This window comes from Sminthopsis crassicaudata, chromosome 1 (genome assembly GCF_048593235.1).
Source record: "Sminthopsis crassicaudata isolate SCR6 chromosome 1, ASM4859323v1, whole genome shotgun sequence".
NCBI classification, from domain to species: domain Eukaryota; kingdom Metazoa; phylum Chordata; class Mammalia; order Dasyuromorphia; family Dasyuridae; genus Sminthopsis; species Sminthopsis crassicaudata.
Window position 1 is genome coordinate 148,236,134 of NC_133617.1, and position 26,331 is coordinate 148,262,464.

Sequence of the window (26,331 nt, forward strand, 5' to 3'; positions counted from 1 at the left end):
GAAAATAGACATAACAGGGACAAAAGAATGCAACATAGGTAAGTGGTTGTGATTGTCCATTGTTCTTAAAAGGACCAACATGACATTACTCTGTTGGAGTCAAGATACAGTACATCCAACTGTCCTAATCAGACCATGTAAGTTCAAAAGGCTCTACCACAGGTCAGGCACAAATATTCCATATGTCCATTTGGAATGGATATGTCTCTAAATTTGCACATTTCACATTTCTTTTGAGCTATTGTAAATATGATTTCCTCAGAGCACAGAATCTTCTTTGATATGGACATGCCAAGCTGGCACTTTTATGTCATTGTCTTGCATGTCTCACAATCAGTTCCAAAGTTCTTCAGAGAGACTTTGAAAGTGTCCTTGTGTCACTTCTTCTGACCTCTGAGAGCTTGCCTAATAAGCATTTTGTAGCTTTGAAGCCACATGCAATCAGGTGGTATAAGAACTGATCTCCTCTGAGATTTACATTCTTTCTCCTCTACTCTCAAACTGTCAGGTGAGAGATCATTTACTGGTTACTGCCTCGGTTCCAGCTTAGCAGTCAATTAGAAGGCTTTTCTTGGGTATACAGTAAACAAATAGGAAATATTCAAAGAATACTAATACTTGCCCATAAATAGAGAGCTGTGTCCCTCCATTCTGGGTTATCATACACTTTCTGTAGCAGGCCTTTAAACATTAAACAGGTTGTGTGCAGATACTTCCAGGAGTGGGCCAACCTCCTTCCCTCCTCCCCCGCCCCAGTACACTATTAGATCATTTATTACACTAAGGAAGTCATCATTTTCAAGTCTTAATCCTTGATGTAAAAATTAAATCCCATTTTTCAATGCCATTTGTGTACTTCTGAACAAATGTTCACCTTATGCTTGCTTCAGATCCCAAGTTTTAAAGAGAATGAGGTAAAAATCATCAATAGCACTATGAGGCCCTTGAACTTTCAGAGTGTTTACAGAATTATTAAGGTTATTATCATCCATTCTTATATGAATCAGTAATGATGAATAGGGTTGATTTTTGGACAGAATCTCTGACATCTGAGATATCAGCCCTTAGAAGAAAATACAACTTCTACTTGTCAGTGTCAAGGCCAGGTTCAAATCCTGCTTCAGGCTCATACTGTCTGCTATATGTGATCATGCATATATAGCGCTTAACCTCTGAGATTTAGTTTCCTTTTCTGCAAAATGGGGATAATAGCACCTCAGAATATTGTTGTAAGAATTGAACAAATAAATATGTGCTATATAAATATTAGCTGTTATTATTATTATTATTATCATTGCATAGAGTGATTTTTGCTATCACATTTTCCCCAATGGTGGCAGTCATTTGCCACCCCACATCTCTTTCTAGTGCCTGGTGTGTCACTGGGCAATGAGGTAGTGCAGTGGTTAGAGAATAGTGGATCTGGAGTCAGGAAGACTAAGACCTAAGTTCAAAGGTGATCATAAATATTTACTAGCGGTATACTGTAAAATGAGCTGGAAAAAGAAATAGTAATATCATATTAGTCTTCACCAAGAAAACTCCTCATGGGATCATGAAGAGTTGTATACAACTAAAATGAAAGAACAACAAAAAATACATCTAGCCTTTATACTTCTAACTACAACTTTTGTTTTCTAGGTGAGAAGTGATGGAAATGGTGACCTCAGTTTATATACTCATGAGATTCTTCTTCAAAACTTCAAAGATCTATGAATAATATTGCCAAGATGGATACTCCTTCCACAAGACTATCATCTATATGATTTGATAACTGATCTTTGAGGGTTGCATGTTTGAGAACTAGCCAACCTATTGATGAGCACCTATGAATTATCTAGACTGGGTTGAGGGAAAAATATATATTCCTGTCAACAAGCCCATCCCCAAATTCTCTCTAGCTCAATAGAACCTTCAAGAACGTCTATACTGCCGACATAGTTTTTGAGAAGCCAGGGTCATCATCAGGCCAACATGAAACATTGCAAGAGGACAAAAGTGGGAGAATATAGCCCTTGGGGTTATATGCTTTGAAGTTTGCTTAGTGCTCCTGCTGTTTTATGATCTGATCATTAGGTAATGATATTAAATAATATGATATTAACTTAATGACAGGCTAATATGAAATATGCCTTAGGAATATTAGAAAGATTGGAATGTACAGTGTTAATTAAGTTGAGATTGGGCTCTGTAAGAATCTAATCTTGTTATTGTAAAGGAAATACATAGCTGTGATCCTCTTCCTAGTTTATTCTGTTACCTATTCTTCCTGACTATTTTAACAAAAGCATAAAATAAAAAAGAACTATGAAAATTGCAGGTACTAACCCATATAAGGAAAACTTGATTAGGCTTTCTTGTGTAATATGGTTCATTATAATAGTGCCTGGGATCAAATAGGTAGAACCTCATCAGCTTAGATTCCTCCTGGTGGTTACATTTATTTGTGCCTTTAGTAGCCATTATCAGTAAGAAGATATTATTTATAGTAAATTAGATATTGTTTCTGCCTGGTGTTTTTTAGTTCTAGCATGTTGTACTTAGCATAGGATTTTATCTTAGAGGTATAAAGCAAATATATGGAGATATGATAAAAACAATTTAAAAGAAATAAAAATAAGAATCAAAAATAAACTCATAAGATCCTGATGCAAATGAATAAAATACAGATCGTGTTAAGGATTTTGAATAATTTATTATTCTTGCCAGTGATACTGTTAATCATAGATTTAATATTTTGATGGATCTGTGATGTCACCATTGCAAACTATTCTATTTTTGTTAGACTATGTGATTCTTATCCATATTCTTCCATCAATCTTATCATCAAAGTCTTTGGTACTATTAAATGGTTTCACATCACAAAAAAGTGGAAATGATATTAAAGAATCATTACCATGTTGTCTCTATTCAATAAATGCCATTGGCTTCTTCTAGCCTCCAGGAGCAAATACAAAATGCTCAGTTTGGTATTCAAAGCCCTTCATAACTTAGCTCCTTTCTACCTTTCCAGTCTTCTTATATCTTACTCCCTAAAATGTAACCTTTGATACAGTAACACTGGCTTCTGGCTGTTCCACTAATAAGACTCTCCATCTCTCATCTCTTGCTGTGCCTTGTGGTTGGGAGTGCTGTCCTTTTCCCACTCTCACTATTGATCTCTCTGGCTTTCTTTAAATCTCAATAAAATACTTCCTACTGGAAGCCTTTCCCAACCCCTCTTAATTCTAATTCCTTTCCCTCTATTAATTATTTCCTATTTATCTTATATGTAGCTTGCTTTGTATAAAGGTTTGCATTCTGCCTCCCCTGCTAGATGGTGTCCTCTTTGAAGGCAGAAACTGTTTTTTGTTTTTTTTTTGCCTCTTTTTGTATCTCTATCGTTTAGTATAGTGACTGGCAAAAAGTAATTGCCTAATAAATTTTTATTAAATTGAAATGAATTTGCTTTGCTCTTGCACTCTAAGGACTACAGGATCTTTCTATTAGATTTGCAACTGAAACCTTCCATATCTGTTGTCTCTTCCATACAGTGGTCCTCAAACTTTTTAAATAGGGGGCCAGTTCACTGTCCCTCAAACTGTTGGAGGTCCAGACTACAGTAAAAGCAAAAACTCACACTCTATCTCCACCCCTCAGCCCATTTGCCATAACCCGGCAGGCCGCATCTGGCCCTTGGGCAGTAGTTTGAGAACATCTGTGAGAATATGAGCTCCTTTAAGATAGAGAATATCATATTTTTTCTAATTGTATTCTCAAAGCTTAGGAGAGTGCTTTACACATAGTAAGCATTATCCTTCTAATACTAGATTACAAAACGCCAGGGAGCCAGTAGACTCAGTTTGTTAGCAAAAGTATTACTCAAATGGCATAGCAAAAACAGGAGTTACAAAGCTTTCTCCCCAGTCAAAATTGCTTTATTTACTGAGTCATTTATATTCCATAGAAGAGATTTATTTATCCAAGATGATCAAAGAGAACTCCTTTGATTAATTACCTTTGCTTCAGTGACACTGATGAAATTATAAATGGTATGCTTATCAGATTTTCAGATGATAAAATACTGAAGCGTAATTAACCTCATTGATAGGGTCCAAAATGATTTTCACAGGCTACAGCTATTGATGTGGTGCTGTTTTTAGGGGAGATGTAGCCATAACCTTAAGGTCATCTGGCCTTGGGAGTGATGTAGTTGGAAATTATATATTTCTTCCCATAGGTTATCCTGCTCCAGTTTACTTGGTAAAAGCGGGATGTTATGGCTCCAAATATTGCTAGCAGTTAACAGCCTATTGATCAGTGATTATAGTTTGAGACTAATGAGCAACAATAATGAGATGCTTAAAGGATGTAGATGCAGAACAAAACTGGTGACTTTTCAGGCCTAAAAACACACTTCTGGAAGATTCATTCCTTGAACTCTGCCCAGAGAATTATGGATATTACACCTAAGCACAAAGTCAGTACCAGATCCCTCCTCAACTATACTTCTAAGCCATAAAATTAACTTATCATGACACGAAGCACTTTTTTTTCCTACAAATTCTTTTTTCCTCTTTTTCCTATAAATTTATCTTCTTGCTCCTGGTTCTTTGCTAACTTCTTTTGAAAATTAGCTGGGTTTTAATTGGCATTACAATTTCAAAAAAATTTGCCCCTTGGCTTGCAGATGGGTCGAGGCTGCAAATTCTTTTGAGACACCTCCTGACACAGGTCTGGAATTTCAATTTTTGGGGTTTCCCACTTGAACTCCAATATTATGAATAGAATATAAATAAATTTTATTTTGACAAAATTGTTTATTTTTAAATTTTTAAATTAAAACTTTATTTTTAAAACATATGCATAATTTTCAACATTTATCCTTGCACTCCCAATTTTTTTTCTACTTCTCTTTGTACCCTTCTCCCCTAGATGGCAAGTAGGCCAATATATGTTAAATATGTGCAATTCTTCTGTACTTATTTCCACAATTATGCTATACAAGATAAATCAGATCAAAAAAGAAAAAAATGGGAAAAAACAAAATGCAAGAAAACAACAAAAAAAAGTGAAGTTATGTTGTGATCCACATTCAGTCTTCAGAGTCCCTTCTCTGGGTACAGATGGCTCTCTTCATCACAAGACAATTGGATATGGCCTGAATCACTTAGATCTTGAAGAGTCACTTTTATCAGAATTGATTGTCACATAATCTTCTTGTTGCCTGTGCAATGTTCTCTTGGTTCTTCTCACTTCACTTAGCATCAGTTCATGTAAGTCTCTCCAGGCCTTTCTGAAATCATCCTGCTGATCATTTCTTAAAGAACAATAATATTTTATAACATTCATATACCATAACTTACTTAACTTCAACTGGTAGACATCCACTCAGTTTCCAGTTTTTTGCCATTACAGAAAGGACTGCTCCATTTTTGCACATGTGGGTCCTTTCACCTTTTTTAATGATCTCTTTGGGATGCAGATCCAGTAGACACACTACTGAATCAAAAGGTATGCATTATTTGATAGCCCTTGTGACAAACTTTCTTCCATATTGCTCTCCAGAATGGCTGGATTCTTTCACAACTCCACTAACAATGTATCAGTGTCCCAGTTTTCCCACATCTCCAACATTCATCATTATCTTCTCCTGTCATCTTAGCCAATCTGGGAGGTGTGTAACAGTACCTCAGAGTTGTCTAAATTTGCATTTCTCTAACCAATAGTAATTTAGAGCATTTTTTCATATGATTAGAAATGGTTTTAATTTCTTCATTTGAAAATTGTTCATATCCTTTGACCATTGAGATGATAGAGATAAATGTAAAATATTACATAGATTTAAAAAAAACTATATGTATTGAACAATTCCTTTTATAGGATGAGACAGACATGCAAAAGTTTGTATGAAAAAGGTCTAGAGATTTATCTTTAGATATAAGAATCAATATGGGACAAGATAACCAAAAATTCTACTATGAGTTGAGAACCACAGTGTTCTGAACAGGAGAGGAAACAATATTACTCTCATTTATTCTGGTTGTATCACATGCAGACTAATGTAGTCAGTTTTGGGTGCCACATTTTAGGAAGAACATCAACAAACTGTTACAAGTTAGATAGGAGGGCAAGGCAACTTGCCATACAGAGATTGGTCAAAGGCTACTGAACCAAGAAGACAAGGCTAGGGGATGAGGTAACATGGACATCACCATGAATTAATAATGTGGAAGGGATATTAGGCTTCTTGCCCTTGGACTTAGAAGGCAGCACTAAGAATAATTGCAAATGGGCAGATTTAGTTTTAATGTGAGGAAAATCTTCCAAACAGTCAATGCTGTTCAAAGTGGAATGGGTTGCCTTGGGAGAGAGTGGATCCTCTATACTGGAAGTCTTCAAGTGGAGTCTGATTGGCAGCTCATCAGCTGACCTCCACCCCTGGGATGGCTAAGTACTACGATCCCCACCTTACAGCTGAAGCAGCTGAAACTGAAAAGACGGCTTGCCTAGCCAAGCTAATAAATAGCCGTGGCAGAATTTGAACTTGTACCTTTTTGATTACTCTTATCCAACCATGAAACCAATCAGTGGCCACAAGCCATGAAAACTGATGGGCATGCCATTGGAATGTATTAGGAATAAAAGCCCCAGGTCTCCCCGATTTCTGAAGGAGCAGATAGATGGCACAATGGATACAACACAGGCCCTGAAGTCAGGGGGACCTGAGCGTCAGACACTTCGCACTGCCTGGCTGGTGCCTCTGCGCAAGTCACTTAACCCCAACTGCCTCAGCCAAAAAAAAAAAAGTTAGCAGAGTCCTAGGCCCAGCCCCCAGGAAGCCCACAGTCCGTAAGGAGGGGGGAGGATGAGGCTCTAAAAGAAGGTACTAGGTTAGTGCTGCGAATCCGGGAGGTAGCGGCTGGAACTAATCACCTCGCATTGTCCACCACCCAGGTAGTGCGGGGTTATTTTGTGATTGTTCAAGGCCGGAGATTTCATCGGTGACTTCCGCTCCGCGGTTATAGACCAGAAAGCGGACTGCGGATCACCGAGAGGGTTAGTGGATCACTGGGCCACTGCTTCGGAAGCTAGGCTTGGAGGCGGCTTCTCCAAACCTATTTTCCCGATAAGGAGAGGGAGCTCAGGACGCGTATAGGGACTCGCTGAAAGACCCAAGGCTCCTAACGGGCGCGGTAGCTCCATAGGACGGGCTTCTGGCCTTTTAGGACCTAAGTGATAAAGTCTCCGATTTGGCGGGCGCCAACATTCGTTTTCTTCCGGAAAAGCGCACGCCCACGAGAGTGGGACCCGGAGAGATAAGCTTTTCCCTAGTTCCCAGCCTTCCCACGTAGCTCAGCACCCTCAAAAGGAACCGTGCCGCCACTTCCCTCAGGGTCTCTCGAACAGGGGTTCCTCCACTGATACGCCCCGGTCCTCTAAGGGGCCGAGAGTAGGGGGAGGAGACTGTGAAGGCACCGAAGAGGGCGTGGCCTCAGGATAACGTGGAGGCAAACTAGGAGTTGGAACCAGGTCGGCGCAGGCGCGCTGGACGACGGAAGTATCGCTCCTGCAGCTGCTGCGCTGCCGCGGTCGCTGTGTTACCCCGGAAGTCCTGCCCCTGCCCCCGCCCGCGGCAAACATGGCGGTGGACTCGGCAATGGAGCTGCTATTTTTAGACACTTTCAAGCACCCCAGCGCTGAGGTAATGAGGCAGGCCTCAGTTTGGCCCTTTCTCCTGGCCTCGGGGACCCTTCTAGGAACGCATGAGGCGGGCTTGAGGCCCCCTGGCTGTTCCCTTCCTTTTCCACTCGGTGGGGCTCTCGTCCTGTGGACGGAGCCCGGGGGCGGCCGCGGCCCTGGCCCTCGCTCCCGCTCCCTGCTGTGGTTGGGAGAGAGGTTGGGGAAGCGCCCCCTGAGCCCCCGGGAGGGGGATGTCTCCGTAGGGGAGAGAAGGACGACATCGTAGCGCGGCCTTTTTTTCCTCTTCCCTTTTCCCTTATTCCATTCTTGCGGTCACTTGTAGGCCTGCAGCGAAGGCAGGGGAAACCTGAGGAATGAATGACGGTGGTCCTGGGGTCTCCCGGGACCGTGTCCTTGAGAAGTCAGAGAGAGCATCTCATGTAGTGGGGAGAAAGCGACTTTGCTTCAGACTTCAAGTTGGAGCTGATGCTTCTGACTTGTTGGAGCTTTGTTTGATCGTTTTACTCTCTCCCTCCCATCCTCCCACCTTCTCTGACCCCCTCACCACCCCACCCCTCCAGCTCCATTTTTCCTACTAGTAGAAGGTGGGAAATCCAGGTACTAACTTTTTATTGTGGGAATTGAGCAAATTCTATTCCGACCTCTTGTCAGTCCATGACACTTCATGCTTGAGCATCCTGTTTATGCTAAGTTGTCGGAGAGGGAGACTATGTAGGAGATTTGGAAGAGAACGGGTTTCAGAGGAATCGCTCTTCACCTGGCCCCTCCCTCTGCTGTTAGAAGTTGCTTTGGGGTACCCAGAACCATAAAGTTAACTGATTCAGCAGTGCACAAGCTAAATATTTTTTGCATGGTTTAGTCAATTCTTAGAGCACTTTGTTAATTTGGTTAACGTAGGACAGTGATTTTTTTTTGGGGGGGGGGGCGTTGCAGACAGCACCTATAATCTGAGCTAGGTTTTGCAGAGGCATGCTATTGGTTACACTGGAGATCAGGCAGGGCAATTCAATTCAACAAATTTATATTAAGCAACTACAATATGCAAGCTACTGTGCTTCTTTGACTTTGTAGGAATGGTGAAAGAAGTAGCATAGATTCATTATTGCAATTGGAAAAAAAGAAAAGAAAAAAAGATTCCATTGTATTGATCATTTTAGTAGTGTCATTTTGTAGGAAATAGAGTCCTGAGTGAATATTTATTGAGTGCCTATTATGACAGCGTTTTAAGGGCTGTGAATAATACCAAGACATAACATTTGGATGTAGTCTTCAAGGAGTTGAGGAATTTGGGGGAAGATAAAAGAAAGAAATCATAATGATTTATCACAAATATAGCATGTCAGGGCTGGAAGAGACATTAGAAATCATCTAGTTCAGTATATCCCAAATTGTAGTTCAAGGGGATTGAAGGAGTTACTGCAAGAGGATCCTAGTATATTTGCCAGGTATTGTCAGTGGCTTAGATAAAGAAATAAATCTGTATGTTCATCAAATTTGAAGATGACACAAGGATATAGAAGGATTTTGATATTGCCAGAGCATTGGGCTGAATTGAATAAGATGAAATTCAAAAGGGTAAATATAAAGATTTGCTTTGGGTATAAAAAAAAAACAAGTTCTACTTAGATATCTATTTTTTGTTCTGAAACAATCTGAGGGTTTTAATGGGCTTAAAGCTTAATATGAGTCAGCAGTGTGATATAGTCACCAAAGAAACTAAAATGATCTTGGAATCCATGAAGTGATGCATAATGCTATATTTCTGGAGTTGATAGGACTATTGTGTTCTGTTCTCACTAGACCACTTTTGGAGTACTGCATTCCATTTTGGGGACTACAATTTAAGAAGAACAGTGATAAGATGAAGATTTTAAAGAAGGGCTTCTGGGATTGTGAGGGGCATTAAATGCATGTCATTTGAAGATCAGTTGAAGAAATTGGCAGTTTAGTCCAAAGAAAAGAAGTCTCAGGAGAAATTTTAATTGTGTTAAAGTATTTTAGAGGGAAGGATTCTGTTCTATGGAGGGAAGGATTAGATTTAATATTTTTGACACTAGAAGATGGAGCAAGCAGCAATTGGATGAAGGTTAAAAAGAGGCAAATTTAGGCTTGATGTCAAGAAAAACTTCCTAACAAATAGCACTGTTCAAAAAGTATAATGGACTGCCTCAAAAAAAAAAAAAAAAGAAAAAAAGAAAAAAAAAGGTAGATTCTCTCTCGTTGGAGCTCTTTAAGCAGTGATTGGATGACTTTTTGGATATGTTATGGTGAGATTGCTTTTGTGTAAGTCTGTGATTGTGATTTTGCTATTTAGTGTCAACAAAATATGTAGTATGACTCGGTATGTATAATAAATGAGAAAACATATTGAGTATATTAAATGAAATGAGTTGAATTTATGTTACTATTTTCAAATGTATGTCTATTATGGTCTTGAATAGAATAAAACATAAGTTCATTTAAAAGCAGTATTGTGTCCAAAGTAACTTTTTGTCATTTATTTTTTCCATCATTGAACACTAATGGAACAACTGTTGCCATGAGTTTTGAATTTTTTTTTTTTAAGTGAATAGGCATTCCTCATGTAGTTGATAGTTGTTGATGTGGTCCCTAAAGATGAGGCCTAAAGATGAGGCCTAAAGAAGAGCAAAGTCATTTTCCTAAGTTACCCAGTTTGTTGACAAGAAATCCTATATTCCCTGACTCCCTATCCAATTAATCATAATACATTAATAATGTTGTCTTTCATGTAACTCTGTGATACATAGCATATCATAGTAGAGGTAGTATCTCCTTTACTTCTGTTTTTTAGGTGAGGAGAAAAGAGTTTAAAGAAGTTATGTGATTTGTTCAAAATATGATAGCTTAGAGATCTTTTGCTTTCAAGTCTTCTCCAGGTGCAAATTTTTTTCATTAGAGTGCTATAGGAATTCAGAGAAGGGAGAGAGTATCAAACTGGAATAATCAGAGAAAACTTTATGGAACAGGTAGGACTTGGGTAGGATCTTGAAATGAATATGATTTAGTTACCCATTAGGGCATCCATCATTCCATATGTTCTAGTGCCATTAACTTGACCAGTTTTGTTTAGAGCTGAGTTTATGTTGAAATAGTTTCTCAAACATTTTAAAAGCATCTATTATATATAATTTTATATTTTTCCAAATACATGTAAAGATAGTTTTCAGTATTCATTTTTGTAAAACTTTGTGTTTTAAATTTTTATTTCTCCATCCTTTCCTTGCCCCCTTTGACCATCCATCATTTCCGGAAAGACTATTTTTATAAACTTAACTCCATTTCCTATATATTTAAGAAATGGTGCCATTATCAGAAAAACTTGCTCTAAAATTTTTTGATAAAATTTCATTGTCTGTGATTATTGCCTGTTAGCCAAATGTAATTTCCTTAATTATCTCTCTTATTTAGGTCTATTTTTACATTTTCTTTTGCCTGATATCATAATTACTACCCTTACTCCAGGTGAAGCATGATAGATTTTGCTCCAATTCTTTATTTTAATTTGTTGTGTGTCTTTCTGTAAGCAGTATATTGTTGGATTCTTATTTCTAATCTGTTTTGCAATTCATTTTTCTTTTATGAGTCAACTCATGTTATTTATATTCACAGTTATGTGTACTTTGTTTTTCCTTATATCCTATTTTTCCCCCTATTTATCCATTTCTCTCTCTTTGTATCATGTGTCTCCTCAAAAGGCTATTTTGCTTCTGATCACTGCCTTCCTTAAAATCTGTTCTCTCTTTTATCAACTCTCATCTCCAAAGCTCTTAACCTCTTTTCCTCCTATTTCTCTTAGGTGAGATACATTTCTAAACCCAAATGAGTGTGTATAAATATTTTTCCTTCTTTGAACCAATTCTGATGAGATGGAGGTTCAGTCATTGCCTTTAACCCCATCTCGTTCCATTTTCCACCTCACAATAAAAGGTTTTTTTTTTTTTTTTGTATGCTCCTTTTATGTAAGAAAAATTTCCCTCTTATCTCTCCCTTTTCCTTCCAGTTCACCCCCCTTTTTTTTTTTGCTCCTCTTCCTACTCCTGCCTTCCTAGATCTATTTGTTTATTTTTTTGAGTTCATCCCAACATAATTTACTCACACTCATGCCTCTGTCTATGTAAACTTCTAAGTGCTTAATAAAGAAAAAATTCTTAGGGGTTACATGTATCATCTTCCTATATAGAAGTGAAAACAGTTTAACTTTATTACATTTCTTACGATTACTCGTTCATGTTTATTTTTTTGTTTCTCTTGAGTCTTGTGTTTGAATATCATATTTTCTATTCAGCTCTTGTTTGTTTTTTTTCCTTCAGAAATGCTTGAAAGTCCTTTATCTCATTAATTGCTCATTTTCCCCCAAAAGATATATTTAGTTTTGATGGGTAAGTGATTCTTGGTTGTAATCCCAGCTCCTTTGCCTTCCAAAATATCATTTTAAATTCTCTTTAACATGGAAACTGCTAAATCTTGTATGATCTTTACTGGCTTCAAAATACCAGACTTGTTTCTTTCTGGCTGATGGAAATATTTTCTTTTTGACCTGGAAGTGCTGGAATTTGGTTGTAATATTCCTAGATGTTTTTATTTTGGGATATCTTTCCGGAGATGATAGGTGGATTCTTTCAAATTCTACTTTGCCCTCCGGAAATAAGGAATCAGGGGAATTTAAAAAAATATGATATCTAGGCTTTTCATTTGATCATAATTTTCAGTTAGTCTAGTAATTCTTAAATCATTTCTTCTTAATTTGTGTTCCAGGTCAGTGCTTTTCCAGTGAGATCCTTCATATTCTCTTTTGTTTTTCCATTATTTTGACTTTGTTTTATTGTTTCTTGATGTCATATGGGGTCCTTAGCTTCTGTTTGTCCAATTCTAATTCTTAAGAAATTGTTTTCTTCAGTGAGTTTTTGTACTTTCTTTTTTATTTGGCCAGTCGCCCCTTCTTTACCTCTCCTCCCTGCTCTCTCTCCTTCCTTCCCTGTCTCTCTCCCCCTCTTTCCTCCCTCTCTCCCCCTCTTTCCTCCCTCTCTCCCCCTCCTTCCTTCCTCTTTCTCCCTCCTTCCCCCTTTTCTTTCCCCTCTTCTCCCCCTTTCACCCCTTTTATCCCTCCCTTTTCCTTTCCCCCCTTTTTCTCCCTCTTTCCCTCTTTCCCTCCTCCCCCTTTTCCTTTCTTCCCCCCTTTCTCCCTCCCTTTTTCCCTCTCCCCCGTCTCCCTTCCCTCTCCCCCTCTTTCCTTTTCTTCCCTTCTCTCTCCTTTTTGCCCCCTCTCTCCCCCTCTGTTGTGTGCTTTCTAGAGTCCCAAATTGGAGTGCCAAAATATATTATCTGGACTAGCTCTTTGGAAAATCTCGGGACCAGCCTTGGTCTTAGTGGAGGAGTGAAGAAGGCAGGAGACTTGAGGATGGTCAAAGATGGAGTTCTTATTTCAAGTCCTCTCAGACCTTAAATACCTTGATAAGATTACATCATTACAGCATACTAAGCATGTGCCAATTAGAGAACCATTATATCATCACATCTCACTGAGCAAGTGCTAACTATAAGTACCCTGCTATTGATATGTAAATCTATCTCTTTGGGAGTGGGGAGCCAAATCGGACTTTGTCCACAAGTTCCCTCTGGCCTGAAGGGTTTTATATCTTACCCAGAGTTCCCTGACTATTTTCTGCCCTCTACACCCCTCTCTTCTCTCTCTCCCTCCTCTCTCCTCCTCCTTTTCCCTCTGTCTCTCCTCTCTCCCCTTTCTCCCCCTCTTTTCCCCTAGGTTTTCTATTAAAATCCCAGCTCTGGGAGGGAATAGGAATTGTAGTTTATATCTTAACATGAGGCTTTTGGATAAGTCTTTTCTGAGTCAACTCTTCCTATCCCCAATTCGAGGTTAAAGTAATATCCATTGCTTTAATTCATGAGCCTAAGAATTATATATACTTACTATTATAAGCATACATATTTTTTGGGAATTTCCTCCTATTTGAAATGGATAAAGCCAAGGACCCCCACAAATCATAAGAAAAACTAATTTAATGTCTGATACCATTTAAATCATTTCAAGAGATTTCAAGAATGATGTTCCCTGTTTTCCTTTGGTTACTTAAAAATTTGAAAAGTGAAGAGGAAGACAGAAAGGTTCCAAATTCTTCATCCCTTCTGTACTTTTTACTTGAGAATATTCTACTCACCAGTAGCTTATTATTTTGGTATTCTTTTCCAATGGTTAACCTAAGTTCTTAATTGCTTAAGAATCTGATTTGACACTTGACATTAGATTTTATGATACAGAATCCATTGAAAACCCTTTACCAGCAGATCATAGCATATCAGAGTATCAGAGCTAGATGTGTATTTTTTCTAGTTCTTTAAGTCACTATTTCTTAAAGTACTGGCAAATCATGAGCAAAACCTGTCCCACCAGTAATATATAGAGACCAGTAAGTAAGGAAGCTTGAATCTGTGATCAAGATATTGGGCATGTATGAAAGAAGAAATCAACTTTAAACATCTGAAATTTAAATTTCATTAAAATCACTTTCTTTTCCCAAAAAGCAATGTAGGCTCTGCCATTGTGCTCCCCAAGGAATAAGAACCCTTGAAAACATTCTCTCTCTAGTGCTGTATGGAAATTGGGATGAATAGCATAAGTCTTTGTTTAAATGACATCTGTTATTCAGAATCCTTCTGTATTTTGAGTTTAACAAGCTACTTATAACTTTTGTTCTCTGCCATTGCCACTGTATAATTATGACAACCAAGCTGGGCCCTAGAGAACAGGGGAGAAGAAAATGAAACTCCTTCCCTTATTTGCAAAAATGGGAGAGTTATCTTGCAATTTGTTCCCATTTGAATCCATCTTGGAAACATCTTAAAATGCTTCATCGCCCACAGAACAAATTTCACGTCCAGTGATTTGGCCAGAATAACTATTTGTACTATTGCTTTCCCTGGTTTATCCATACTAACCAAGGAGGTTCTTTTAGTTCTTCTTTTTCATCAGTGCGTCTATGTGTGGTAACTCTTTGAACAGCAGAAGGTGATTCTCCTAAAGGCTGTTCAGTAATCCACTATTTCGTTAATGGCCTGAAACTCCAGCTTTTACTGGTTGTCTGAATAGCCCAGTAGAGACCTTTACTGCTCTTCATCCTTCTTTTAAACAATCATTTCCAGTAGATTAGACCAGTAATGAAAGGATTTGTACAAGTCAGACATGGCCACTTTAAGCAGAGTCTTTTGAGGGCCATCTGTGGGTTTTTAAGTAGAATTTATATCTTCCTGGGGCTTCAATTTTAAAAGCTCTCAGGAACCTCGTGGAATGGACACTCTGATTTTCTGATGTTAGTAATAGCTTGTCTGGAAACCAGTATGAGGCTCAGGAAGTTGTTGTCGAGCTTGTAATAACCAGTGCCATAATTGTCTGTGATGAAGTGATTGTTCTCAGGTCTTTCATGCCGTGGTTTTATTCCATTTCCTGTCATAAGCCCAATATAGGAAGCTTTGCAGTTTTCATTAAATTTTACCTGCTGCAGAATCTTCATCCCTAAAAACTCCTGGTAGTGGTTGCCTGCTTTGAAAATGAAGTACAGCATGTCATCTTGGTATGCTCCTGTGCACCAGCATTCGGGGTTGTAAAGGCTGGGACTGTACCCCCAATTTTGCTTTTTTCCCCTTTTTAATGTCAAGGATCACTTGGCCATTTATTTAATTTCAGCAGTATTTTATATTTCCAATTATATGTAAAGATAAATTTCAACATTCATTTTTGTAAGATTTTTGAATTCCAATTTTTTTCTCTTTCTCCTTTATCTTTCCCCTCTTCAGTGTATAGGAAACCATCTGATTATACATGTACAATCATTTCAAACATATTTCTATATTAGTCATGTTGTGAAAGGAGAATCAGAACAAAAGGAAAAAACTGCAAGCAAAAAAAAAAAAAGTGAAAATATTATGATTCAATCACATTCGGTCTCTGTAGTTCTTTTTCTGGATGTGGATGGCATTTTCCATCCCAAGTCTTTTTGGAATTGTCTTGGATCACTGTTTGAATTCTACTTTTTAAAAAGTTAGTTTCTTCAGCATATTTTTGTTCCTCTTTTACCCCTGGTGCTGTTGCCACATTCCAGACTGGCCCCACCTAGTGTCACAGACCTCTTTTGTTGACCTTCTTAGTTATTTTAGGCCTGGAAAATCTGATCTTTGGTTGGCTTTACTACTCTAAAATTTGATTTGAGGAATTATTTTAAAGTTGTTTGGAGGGAAACAGGCTGAATTCATCTGGGTTGCTGCCTGTACTGTACCCTCAATTTCTCTCTAAGAACCAGCAATCTTATTAGCTGGCATGTACAACTGTTTTGTTTTGAACCAGTACCAAATAGTTGATATGATGTGTATAGTATGAGACTGGTACTCCCCTCATTTTACAGATTAAGAGACTGAGCCCTAGAAAGGTAAATGACTTGTCTGAATTCACAAAGATAGTAGCGTGGTTTAAACAACAGAATTTTGGTTTTGGTTGATGTGAATCTAACATGTACCCCAAGAAGAATTACAACTGAAAGATTCTCATTAAGTGGTCAGTTAGTCTTTGCCTATAGATCTCCATTAAGAAAGAATCCACTGCTTCCTGAGGGAGCCCATTTCACTTTTGAATAACCCTGATTATTTTAAAGTTTGTACTGATGTGAAGTGTAAATTTGTTTTTTCAGTTTTTACCCATTAATCCTAACTCTTTTCCTTGTCTTTTAAGAGCTTACTTGGTATGTAAAATTCTCAAGCTTCTGTTTTGAGGAAGTAGATCTTTATTCATTAGCTTTTCACTTCCAACCATCATAAGGGACACATTTTAACTCCCCAGGATGCATATTTCATGTTCAACACATATTTTTTGTAGTTCTGTTGTTCGCTTTTTATGCTAAATTTCAATTTGCTGGCCCAGTCTCAAACCAAAATTAGCTCAAACGGGAAGAAGTCCCTGTATTACTGCAGGTTCTCAAAAGTTGACTGTGAATTGGGTCATTTAGATATGTTTGTTTCTGCTCTTCTACTGTGAATTCTTTTTTTGAGGCTCAGCTCCAGCTCCTCCTCCTTAGTAGTTTGTGTTCATTTCCTTCTTCTGAAATGATTTATATGTACACTCTCTCAAATCAGCAAGTATTTATGTTCTGTTTATATGTCCTTCCCCAGTAGCTTGTAAGCTCCTTGGGAGCAGGGACTATTTTACTTTTGTCTTTGTATACTCCACATTTAGCATAGGTTTCATTCTCCATAAGCACTTTGTCAGTTGTTGGGTTGGGTTGGTACTACAATCACACTGGGTATTTAATTACTTAAGCATTTTTAAGAGCTCCCTATATGGTAGGCTTTTGCAAAGCACAGGGAATAGAAAATAAAAGTAAAAAATAGCCTGTCAATTGACCAGGAGTTTGTATTCTGATGGGAAGGACAACACAACCAATATGCACAAGATATCTTTAGAATAAATAGCAAATAGCCTCAGAAGAGATGGCATTAGAACTTGGGAGGCCTGGGAATGGCTCTTTAGAGGAGATGCTTGAACAGTCTTAAATGAGCCTGAATATTAAAGCAAAAACCCAAAAAAGCCTAAACTTCCTAAGTTTATATTTATTTTCCTAATCCTTAGAGTTTGTTGGATTTTATTTTTGAGGTAAAATAAATATTTTAATGTAGTTTTTCATATGACTGCCATTCCAGTTCAGGCACTTTACTTTTTTAAGTTTCAAATAGCCTCTTAACTGATTTTTCTGCTTCAATTTACCTCTCTCTCCAGTGCATCTTCTTCAAATTTGCCAAAATAGTATCCCTAAAACACAAGTCTATGTTCTCTAAGATATAATGCAGACCTTCTCTGCCTTTGTGTAGGCTTCCCATATATATGAATGCATTCCTTCCTCTCACATCCCTTTTAGATGTTTGGTCTTTTTTTTAAGCTCAGATATATTGAGCCATCCGTTTAAATCAAGTATTCTTAAGAGAGCTCTTCTTAGAGTACCATTTTTAATTGCATGAAAAAAATGAATAAAATTACAAAAGAAACCAAATATATTTAAATATAGTTGTCAGAATATTTTTAAAAAAAATTCTTGGAAGCCTAAGTTAAGAATTTATATAAAGACTTTTCTGATTCCCTTTTCTTCCTCTCTCCACAACACTTTCCGTTTAATCTTCTTGAAACTAATACACATTAGGAATATAAGTACTTTTTGATTGATTGAGGATAGGGACTATTTAATTTTTGCCTTTAGGCTTTGTGAGTATATCATGGCAGGCTTCTAAGAAATTCTTCTCTATTGATTGCTTCAGGGAAATAATAATGGTCAAGAGAATAGGAACTCAAAGATAAAACAGATATGCCTTAGTCTAATGGGGAATAGGAGAAGATGTATCAATAATAATGGTACAAGAGAGCCTATTTTAAGTGCCACAAAGGGAGAGGTCCAGACAAAATTTAGCCTCAGTTTTCTCATCTGTAAAATGAGTTGGAAAGGAAATTGCAAATCACTCCAGAATCTTTGCCAAAAAAAGCCCAGAAGGAGTCATGAAGAGTAAGATATGACTGAAGACGTTTGGAGATGGCAATCACTTTTGCTTAGTTCTAGATGACTTCAGAGAAGGTGGGGGCATCTGAATTAGGACTTGAAAGGAGGGATGAACTTGAGAAGAGGAATGGAGGGAGAGTCCATTCCAGGAATTAAGGAACAGTGTGAATAGAGACATAAAAATAGATGAGAGCAAAATAAGAATGGGGCGGTGAGGGAGTGTGTACTCTGTGTGTGTGTGTGTGTGTGTGTGTGTGTGTGTTTTGTGTGTGTGTAGAGTTGTCCATATTAGCTGGAAAAAATTATTTTAATGGGAGAAATAAGATTGGTAGTAATGACAGAGGTAAGATTGGCAGCTGGGGGGCTATAGTAGATAGAGCTAAGGACCCTGAGTCCAAATTTGGCTTCAGACATTTAATAGCTGGTGTGACGTCAGGTAAATCACTTACCTCTGTTTGTCTCAATTTCCCCTTAACTGTCAAATGAGGATAGTTATAGTACCTATCTTATAGTATTTGTTATAAGGTTCAAATAAGAATTATATTTGAAGCATAGTGCCTAGCACTATGTAAATGTTTATTACCTTGACTTCCCCTTTTCCCTTGATAATATTAAAGGCCAGTTTATAGAGAATCTTTAAAGCTAGGATTAGAAATTTGTATTTTATTTGGTAGACAGTAAAGTAAAGGACTGAAACTCTGAGTTGATGCACTGGGGTCGGACATCTGAGCACTTAAGGCTAATTACTGATTGGATAATACTCTTATTACCATATGCTTGGAAAATAGCCCTTCCCACTATTCTGTGCTGGCTCAATCTTTTGGTGTATACAGAGAATTGTGGGAGGGATTAGGGGGTGAAGTAAGACAAGCCAGAGTCACTTTGGTGGTAGAGGAAGAGAAGGGAGGTCCTGGAGATCCTGCATCCATCCAATTCATTTCTACCCCTAAAGACCAAGAATAATGACCAAGGACTTTGGCTTATCCTGACTCTGGCTGATTCTAAGGTATCCAGGATGCTAACTAGGTCTTCAGAAGTAGGGAGCTGCTGATTTTTTTTTTTTTTTTTTTTAAATTAGATTATCATGAGAGAGATGTTCACTACCAAACTCCTTACCTCTCTGGGCTATCCCATCACCTTGGCTCAGCTACCCCAGGCTAGGGAGCCAAGTTAAAGAGAGCGACTGGCTGCAAGCAGTGGGCTTATAAAGGGCCTGTGAGGTCTCTCACACACAGCCAACCAGCGAGAGAGTCGGCACCCATTATGAAGCTATCGCAATATGGACAGGATCCCACCCACAGGGCAGTCCTATATCCACAGAGATTTCTTCTGGGCCACTCAAATCTCCTGTTGTGCTGTGGCCACCCATTTAAAGGACCCTTACAAATGATATTATATGAACATAATTGGAATATTATAATATCATAAAACTCATGAAAGAAATGTTTTCAGAGAAATATTGGAAGATTTGTTTGAACTGATGCAGAGCAATCAGAACCAGGAGAATAGTCTATACACTAATATCATTGTGAAGACAACAGAATTATAATAGTATAAGATGTTACCTCACATGTTGATAAGAGGTGATGATAAGATGCAAAATGAGACAATATGTTTTTGGGCATGACCAGCTTACTTTGCTTGACTATATATATGTATTTGTTGGGCATCCAGTTAGCTTAGTGTATAGAGTATTGGGCCTGGAGTCCGGAAGACTCATCTTGAGTTCTAATCTGACGGCAGACATTTACTAGCTGTTTGAACCTTAGCAAGTCATTTAATCTTGCTTGCCTCGATTTCCTCATTTGTAAAATGAGCTGGAAAAGGAAATTGTAAACCACTTTAGTATCCTTTGACCATTTATCAATTGGAGAATGGCTTGATTTCTTATAAATTAGAGTCAATTCTCTATATATTTTGGAAATGAGGCCTTTATCAGAACTTTTGACTGTAAAAATGTTTTTCCAGTTTATTGTTTCCCTTCTCATCTTATCTGCATTACACTAATTCTCTCTTGATGGCACTGTGAATTGGTATGTTGTTCTGGAAAACAAATTTGAAACTGTGCCTCCAAAATTTTTGAGCTGTGTGTATACTGCCTATAGCCAAAAACAAACAAACAAACAAAAAAACTTATATGTACAATGATATTTGTAGCAGCTCTTTTTGTAGTAGTAAAGAACTAGAAATTAGGAGGGTGCCTATCATTGTGGAAAGCCCTAGCAAATGATTGTAATGTGCCCTCCTAGCAGTTACAATTACTAGTCTGTTCTAAGCCCAACAGAGTACCTTTGACCACTGACCTTTGCAGTGTCAACTCTACCCGGCTCGCCTCTTCTGAGGCCTTTAAAGGTCTCTGGCCACGATTTTTGAATCTATAGTTTAATGACCGGTAGCGCGCTCAAGAACAGCCACGTGTAATCTTAAAAGCCTTTATTATACCTACTCACATGATGCCCTGACTTGTTAGCTCCCTAGTGAACACTAGTATCTTTGCCAAGAAAACACTCAAAAGAGTGAAAAAGAGTCAGACATGACTGAAAAACAACTGAAAAACAGCAACAGCAAAAAATATTTGTTACAGGGGCTTTGTTTTTCTTTTCTTTTTAAAATTATTATTATAACTTTTTATTTACAAAACATATGTAACACTGACCCTTGCAAAACCTCTTTGGGATATAAGGAGTATATAACACTGCTGGGTCAAAGGGTATGCACAGTTTGATAACTTTTTGAGCATAGTTCCAAATTGCTCTCCAGAATGGCTGGATGTATTCACAATTCCACCAACAATGTATCAGTGTCCCTGTTTTCCCACATCCCCTCCAACATTCTGCATTATCTTTCCCTGTCATTCTAGCCAATCTGATAGGTGTGTAGTGGTATCTCAGAGTTGTCTTAATTTGCATTTCTCTGATTAATAACGACTTGGAGCATCTTTTCATATGGCTAGAGATAGTTTCAATTTCTTCATCTGAGAATTGTCTGTTCATATCCTCCTCTAGATGACAGATAGTCCTATACATGTTAAATATGTTAAATTATATGTTAAATCCAATATATGTATACATAGTTATCTTGCTGCACCAAAAAACAAAAAACAAAAAACAAAAAAAAAACCAACCTGAGAAAGAAAACAAAAATGCAAGCAAATAGTAACCTAAAGAGTAAAAAAGCTATATTGTAGTCCACACTCAGTTCCCTTAGTCCTCTCTCTGGGAGTAGATGGCTCTCTTCATTACTGGACAGTTGGAACTGGTTTGAATTAACTCACTCTTGAAGAGAGCCATGTTTGCCAGAATTGATCATTGTATAGTCTTCTTGTTGCCCTGGATAATGATCTCCTGGTTCTGCTCGTTTCACTTAGCATCGATTCATATAAGTCTCTCCAGGCCTCTCTGAAATCATCCTGTTAGTCATTTCTTACAGAACAATAATATTTCATAACATTCACATACTATAATTTATTCAGCCATTCTCCAATTGATGGGCATCCATGTTTTTCGTTTCTTAATTGAAAGTAGAAAGGAGACAAAAATAGAAACTTAATTGAAAAAAAGTTTAAAAAGTGAAAATTAAAAAAGAGAAAAAAACTAGAGAGGACCATACATATCATTAAATTCACTCTTTTCTTAGAGACAAGAAAATTAATGCTGTAAAAGTTAAGTGGCTTTTTGAAAATCATGTAAACACTGAACATGCTAAATCAAATGTTGTTCTTTCCTCTCAGGTTTGAGTAGTGAATTACAAATGATATAAAAGTTGAATTATTGAGTGGGTAAAAATGTGGTTATAAAGACAAATGAAGAGGTTTTTACAGTAGTCTAGATGAAGAGAATTAAAGGACCTGAAGAATTATACTTGCAAGTTCAGCTCTTAGTATGTTTGTTACATAGAAGGTCCCTAATAAGTGCTTTTCAATCAAATTATTGGTAGTATTGTACTAGACATTACGGTGACAATGTTCCCAAGACTTAGATTTGTGTTAGAGGGAAAAGGAAAAGTTAAAGATAACCTAAATGCAAGATTATCAACCTTGGTGGCTTGGGTTTGGTGATACCATCTATGTAAGGAAATTGGAAAAAGGACAGATTTTTCTCAGCATCAGTTTGACATAATGTATCTGACATAATGTAAAGTCTTTGAAGACAGAATTTGTTTATTTGTGTGTATGTGTACGTGTGCATGCAAACATACTTGTCCAACACCTAGTACAGATGAGTACGTAGTAGACTTTTAAGTGTTGATTAATTAAGATATTATCTTAGAGTTGATATATGAAACTGTAGGAGAAAGATGAGGTCATTGAAACTGCTTAGTTAGCAGAAGAGACTGGACAGAATCTTGTGAGGGTTTCTCTGTGTAAGAATAATGAGAAGCCAATCAAAGAACACCAAGAAAGAATTGTAACAGTATAGTAGAACAACTCTGAATGTATAATGCTTTAGTGACTAAACAGAAGAGAGGCTCTCAAGAGCTGATCAGCAGGGTCAGATATTACATAGTGATCAAAGAAAATATGAATGGGGGGGGGAGGGAAGACAAAAGGATTTTGAGTTAGAAGCTTATTTGTCATCTTGGAAAAGACTCCTTTAGGAGTATCGTGGAAATGAAAGTCAAATTGCAAAGAATTGAATACTGTATTGGGTGGGTTGTGAAGATTACTTTTTCTGAAAGTGAAGGGGAAGAGAAATAATCATAGATTAAATACATAGGGTCAAGGAAAGATTTTTGTTTTTGTGTTTTAGAAGAAATTGTTTTTTGTATCAATTAAAAAAAAAGTTGGGGTTTTAAATTTTGTCTTTCCCTCCACTGTCCTACCCATTGAAAAGGCAAGCAATATAAAATTAGTTTTTCATGTGAAGTCATGTAAAACATTTCCACATTAGACATATTGCAACAACAACAACAAAACCAAAAACCAAAATGCTTCTGTCCGTATTCAGAGTTCATTATTTCTCTGTTTGCAAGTAGATAACATTTTTCATCCTGGATTCTCTGGAATTGTTTTGGATCATTGTTTTGATGAATGTAGCTAAATCTTTCATAGTTTATCATTGTAATAATATTGCTGTTCCTGTTTTTAAATAACTTAGTTAAGAATAGCAAAGCCTGAGAATATTTATAGGCAAATAACAATGATATGATAAAAAAGGAGAAATTAAAAATGAATGATTAACAAAACAAGGCATGGTAGACTTTGCTACCTATATACAGGGATTATATCTCTGGAAGAATTCACTCTGTTATTAAGACATTTTCCATATAATATAGTCCTTTGAGGTGGACTCTGAGTATAGCTTCCTTGGGAAGCTTTAATTTATTAGTAATAGTCTTTTGAAGAATTTTTTGTTTTTGGTATTCAGAAAGTATAGCCTTTAAAAAATTAAATTTTTTTTCTTCCAGTTATCATTTAAATTGTTCATATAGTGGAACAAATATGAATTTCAGTTCATATAAGTAAAGAATATTGAGTTCATTATTATGTGCAAAACATTGTATTAGACACTGAAAGAGATAAATTGAATAAATTTGGGACTTCTTCCTTTAAAATTTAAAACCCTTTTGATTGTGGTTAGCAACAGTAGAGGCAAATATATTCTTGGACTTTGTGGGTTACACTCCAGTTCTGGCCAAGAGCTTATATTTCAGGCTGTGGACAGAGAGTTGTTAAGAGACACATAGTATCCTTAGTGAAAGTGACAATAGTCCTCCTGTATTCTTCCTTGTCAGGCCACATCTGGAGAATTATGTTAGCTTCTGGATGCTATATTTTAGAAAGGACATTGATAAATTGGAGGATAATCAGGGGTTAAAAATCTCCAAGATTAGACTATATACAGTTATCCTGTGATATTTAAACTAGAGTGCATAAAATTTATTAGGGGAATAATTTTGTTGGCTGTCATGTGGTAAAATGGATAGAGAGTAGAGGGCCTGGAATCAGGAAAACCTGAATTATAATTTGTTTTCAGACACACTTAACTTAATCCTGATTGCCTCAGTTTCTCATCTGTAAAATGGGCTAGAAAAGGAAATGACAAACTACTCTAGCGTCTTTGCCAAGAAAACTCTAAATGGGGTTATAGAGAGTCTGATACGACTGAAATGACTGAACAACAAAAAGCTATCATGTTTGTAAATTTGTTCTTTTCATCTCTTGAAGACAAAACTAGAATTAGTGAGTAGAAGTTTCAGAGATGCAGATTTAAATTTAGTATAAAGAAAAGTTTCTAAACAATTTGAGGCATCCAAAGGTGTAATCAGCTGCCTCTGGTTATAGTGATTTTTAGATGAAGACTGGGTGACTGTTGATGTTATACAGGGAATTTTTGTCCTCTAATTATATTCTGTGACAGAATGATTATTGTTTTTGAGTATGGGAAAGCCACTTCTTTTTCAATCTCAATTTCTTCATTCTTAAAATGAAATGGTTGAGAGTAAAGATAATTGCAAAGTTTGGAGCCCTGGTAACTTGAGCATGATGATTATTATTAAAAGAAATAATTTAAATTTGATGTTTGGAAAATTTTCTTGATAATTAGAATTATTTAAAAAAGAAATATTTCATACTAGAGGTTTTCAAGCAATATCTGGGGAATCACTTGTTGACCATAATAGGATTCTTTATGTATGGGTAGGACTAGATAGCTTCTTTGGTTCCCTCTATTTCTGAGATTCTGTGATGTTAGGAGAAATAGGTTTGGAGGGGGGCATGCAAGAGTTCAATTACAAAGTTACCAATGGGGACATTAAAAACTCTTGAACATTTTTAATGTAAAAATGCAGTGATTAGGCTTCCTATTATTAATGTAATGTTATTTAATGCACTATGGTTACTGTGTTTTTAATTTTACAAATTTTTTGTGTGTTCCAGATTCTTTCCCTTCTTCTTATCATTTCTCCACCCAGTATCATATCAGTTATACAAATGCATATATTTAAAGGTTAGAAATAAAGGGCTGTGGCTCTGGTGAAAAGTAGAGATATAATTTTTGGTAGTTATTTGCATAGTGGTGACATTGGAGCCCATGGGAGGAGTACATGAGATCACCAAGGGGGATAATATCGAGGAGGGAAAAAAACCTAGAAGGGGACCTGAGCAGAATGAGAAGCCATCAAAGAAGACTGATGAGGAATGATCAGAGAGATAGGAGGAGAACTATGAGCCTGATTTATTATAGTACAGCCTCATAAAATTTACTTTAGAAAGACCATTAAAGGTAATTCAGTGATCAGATGGCAAACATTTAATGATATCGCTGTGTTAGAGTCAAGTTATAGTGTGTCTGACTGTGGTTGATCAGATCAATACAAGCTTATAATGATCTGCCACAAAAAGAGCATGTGAATATTTGAAATGGATTTTCTAAATTTGTACCCCTTTTATTTCCTTTGAGTTACTTCAGTTCTAGTTTGCTCATAGAACATTGTATCTTCTCTGATGAAAGCACATCATGTTTGATAGTCCTGAGCCAGTTTCTCCCATGTCATATAATCAACAACAAAGTTCTTTTTTTTTTTTTTTTTTTTTTTTTTGCTGAGGTAATTAAGGTTAAATGACTTGTTCAGGGTCACACAGCTAGAACGTGTTAAGTATCTGAGAACATATTTGAACTCAGATTCTCCTGAATTCAGGGCTGGTGCTTTTTCCACTGCGCCACCTAGCTGCCCCAACTTCAAAGTGTTTAAAGAGAAATCTTGAAAAAGTGTCCTTGTTTACTTTTTCTGATTACCTTGTGAGCACTTGGCCTATATGAATTCTTTATAAAATAGTCTTTGGTAAGCATATGTTTGGGATTTGAATAATATGGCCAGCCCATTGGAGTTGTGCTCTCTGCAGTAGAATTTGAATGCTTGGCAATTTAATTAGAGGAAGGACCTACTAGTGTCTGATGTCTTATCCTACTAGGTGATATTTGGAATCTTACTAAGACAATTCAAATGGAAGCAATTCAGTTTCCTGGCATAGTATACTGTCCAGGTAGACAGCTGTTCATAGACAGATAACAGAGAGGTCAGCACAACTATTCTCTAGACTTTAAGTTTGGTAGTTACTCTAGTATAACCTCTTCTTTCC

General features: G+C 37.1%; 1 protein-coding gene and 1 long non-coding RNA gene across 5 annotated transcripts in view; both read left to right on the forward strand.

The window, feature by feature from the left end:
- LOC141543767 (uncharacterized) overlaps positions 1 to 3,318 on the forward strand; it is a 41,241-nt gene extending 37,923 nt beyond the window's left edge. Inside the window, exon 4 of the long non-coding RNA XR_012482516.1 lies at positions 1,642 to 3,318. This is a non-coding gene — a long non-coding RNA (uncharacterized LOC141543767). The remainder of the gene's footprint in view (positions 1 to 1,641) is intronic.
- A 3,515-nt stretch (positions 3,319 to 6,833) lies between these two features.
- The window catches only part of VIRMA (vir like m6A methyltransferase associated), a 90,300-nt gene continuing 70,802 nt past the window's right edge, over positions 6,834 to 26,331 (forward strand). For 2 of the 4 annotated variants that reach the window (XM_074269282.1, XM_074269327.1), the window contains exon 1: positions 6,835 to 7,684. In XM_074269282.1, the coding sequence (XP_074125383.1) occupies positions 7,622 to 7,684 (63 nt within the window). In that variant the 5' untranslated portion in view covers positions 6,835 to 7,621. Of the gene's footprint in view, positions 7,685 to 26,331 lie in introns of all 4 variants that reach the window. The other 2 variants (XM_074269299.1, XM_074269291.1) reach the window with 2 other exon arrangements.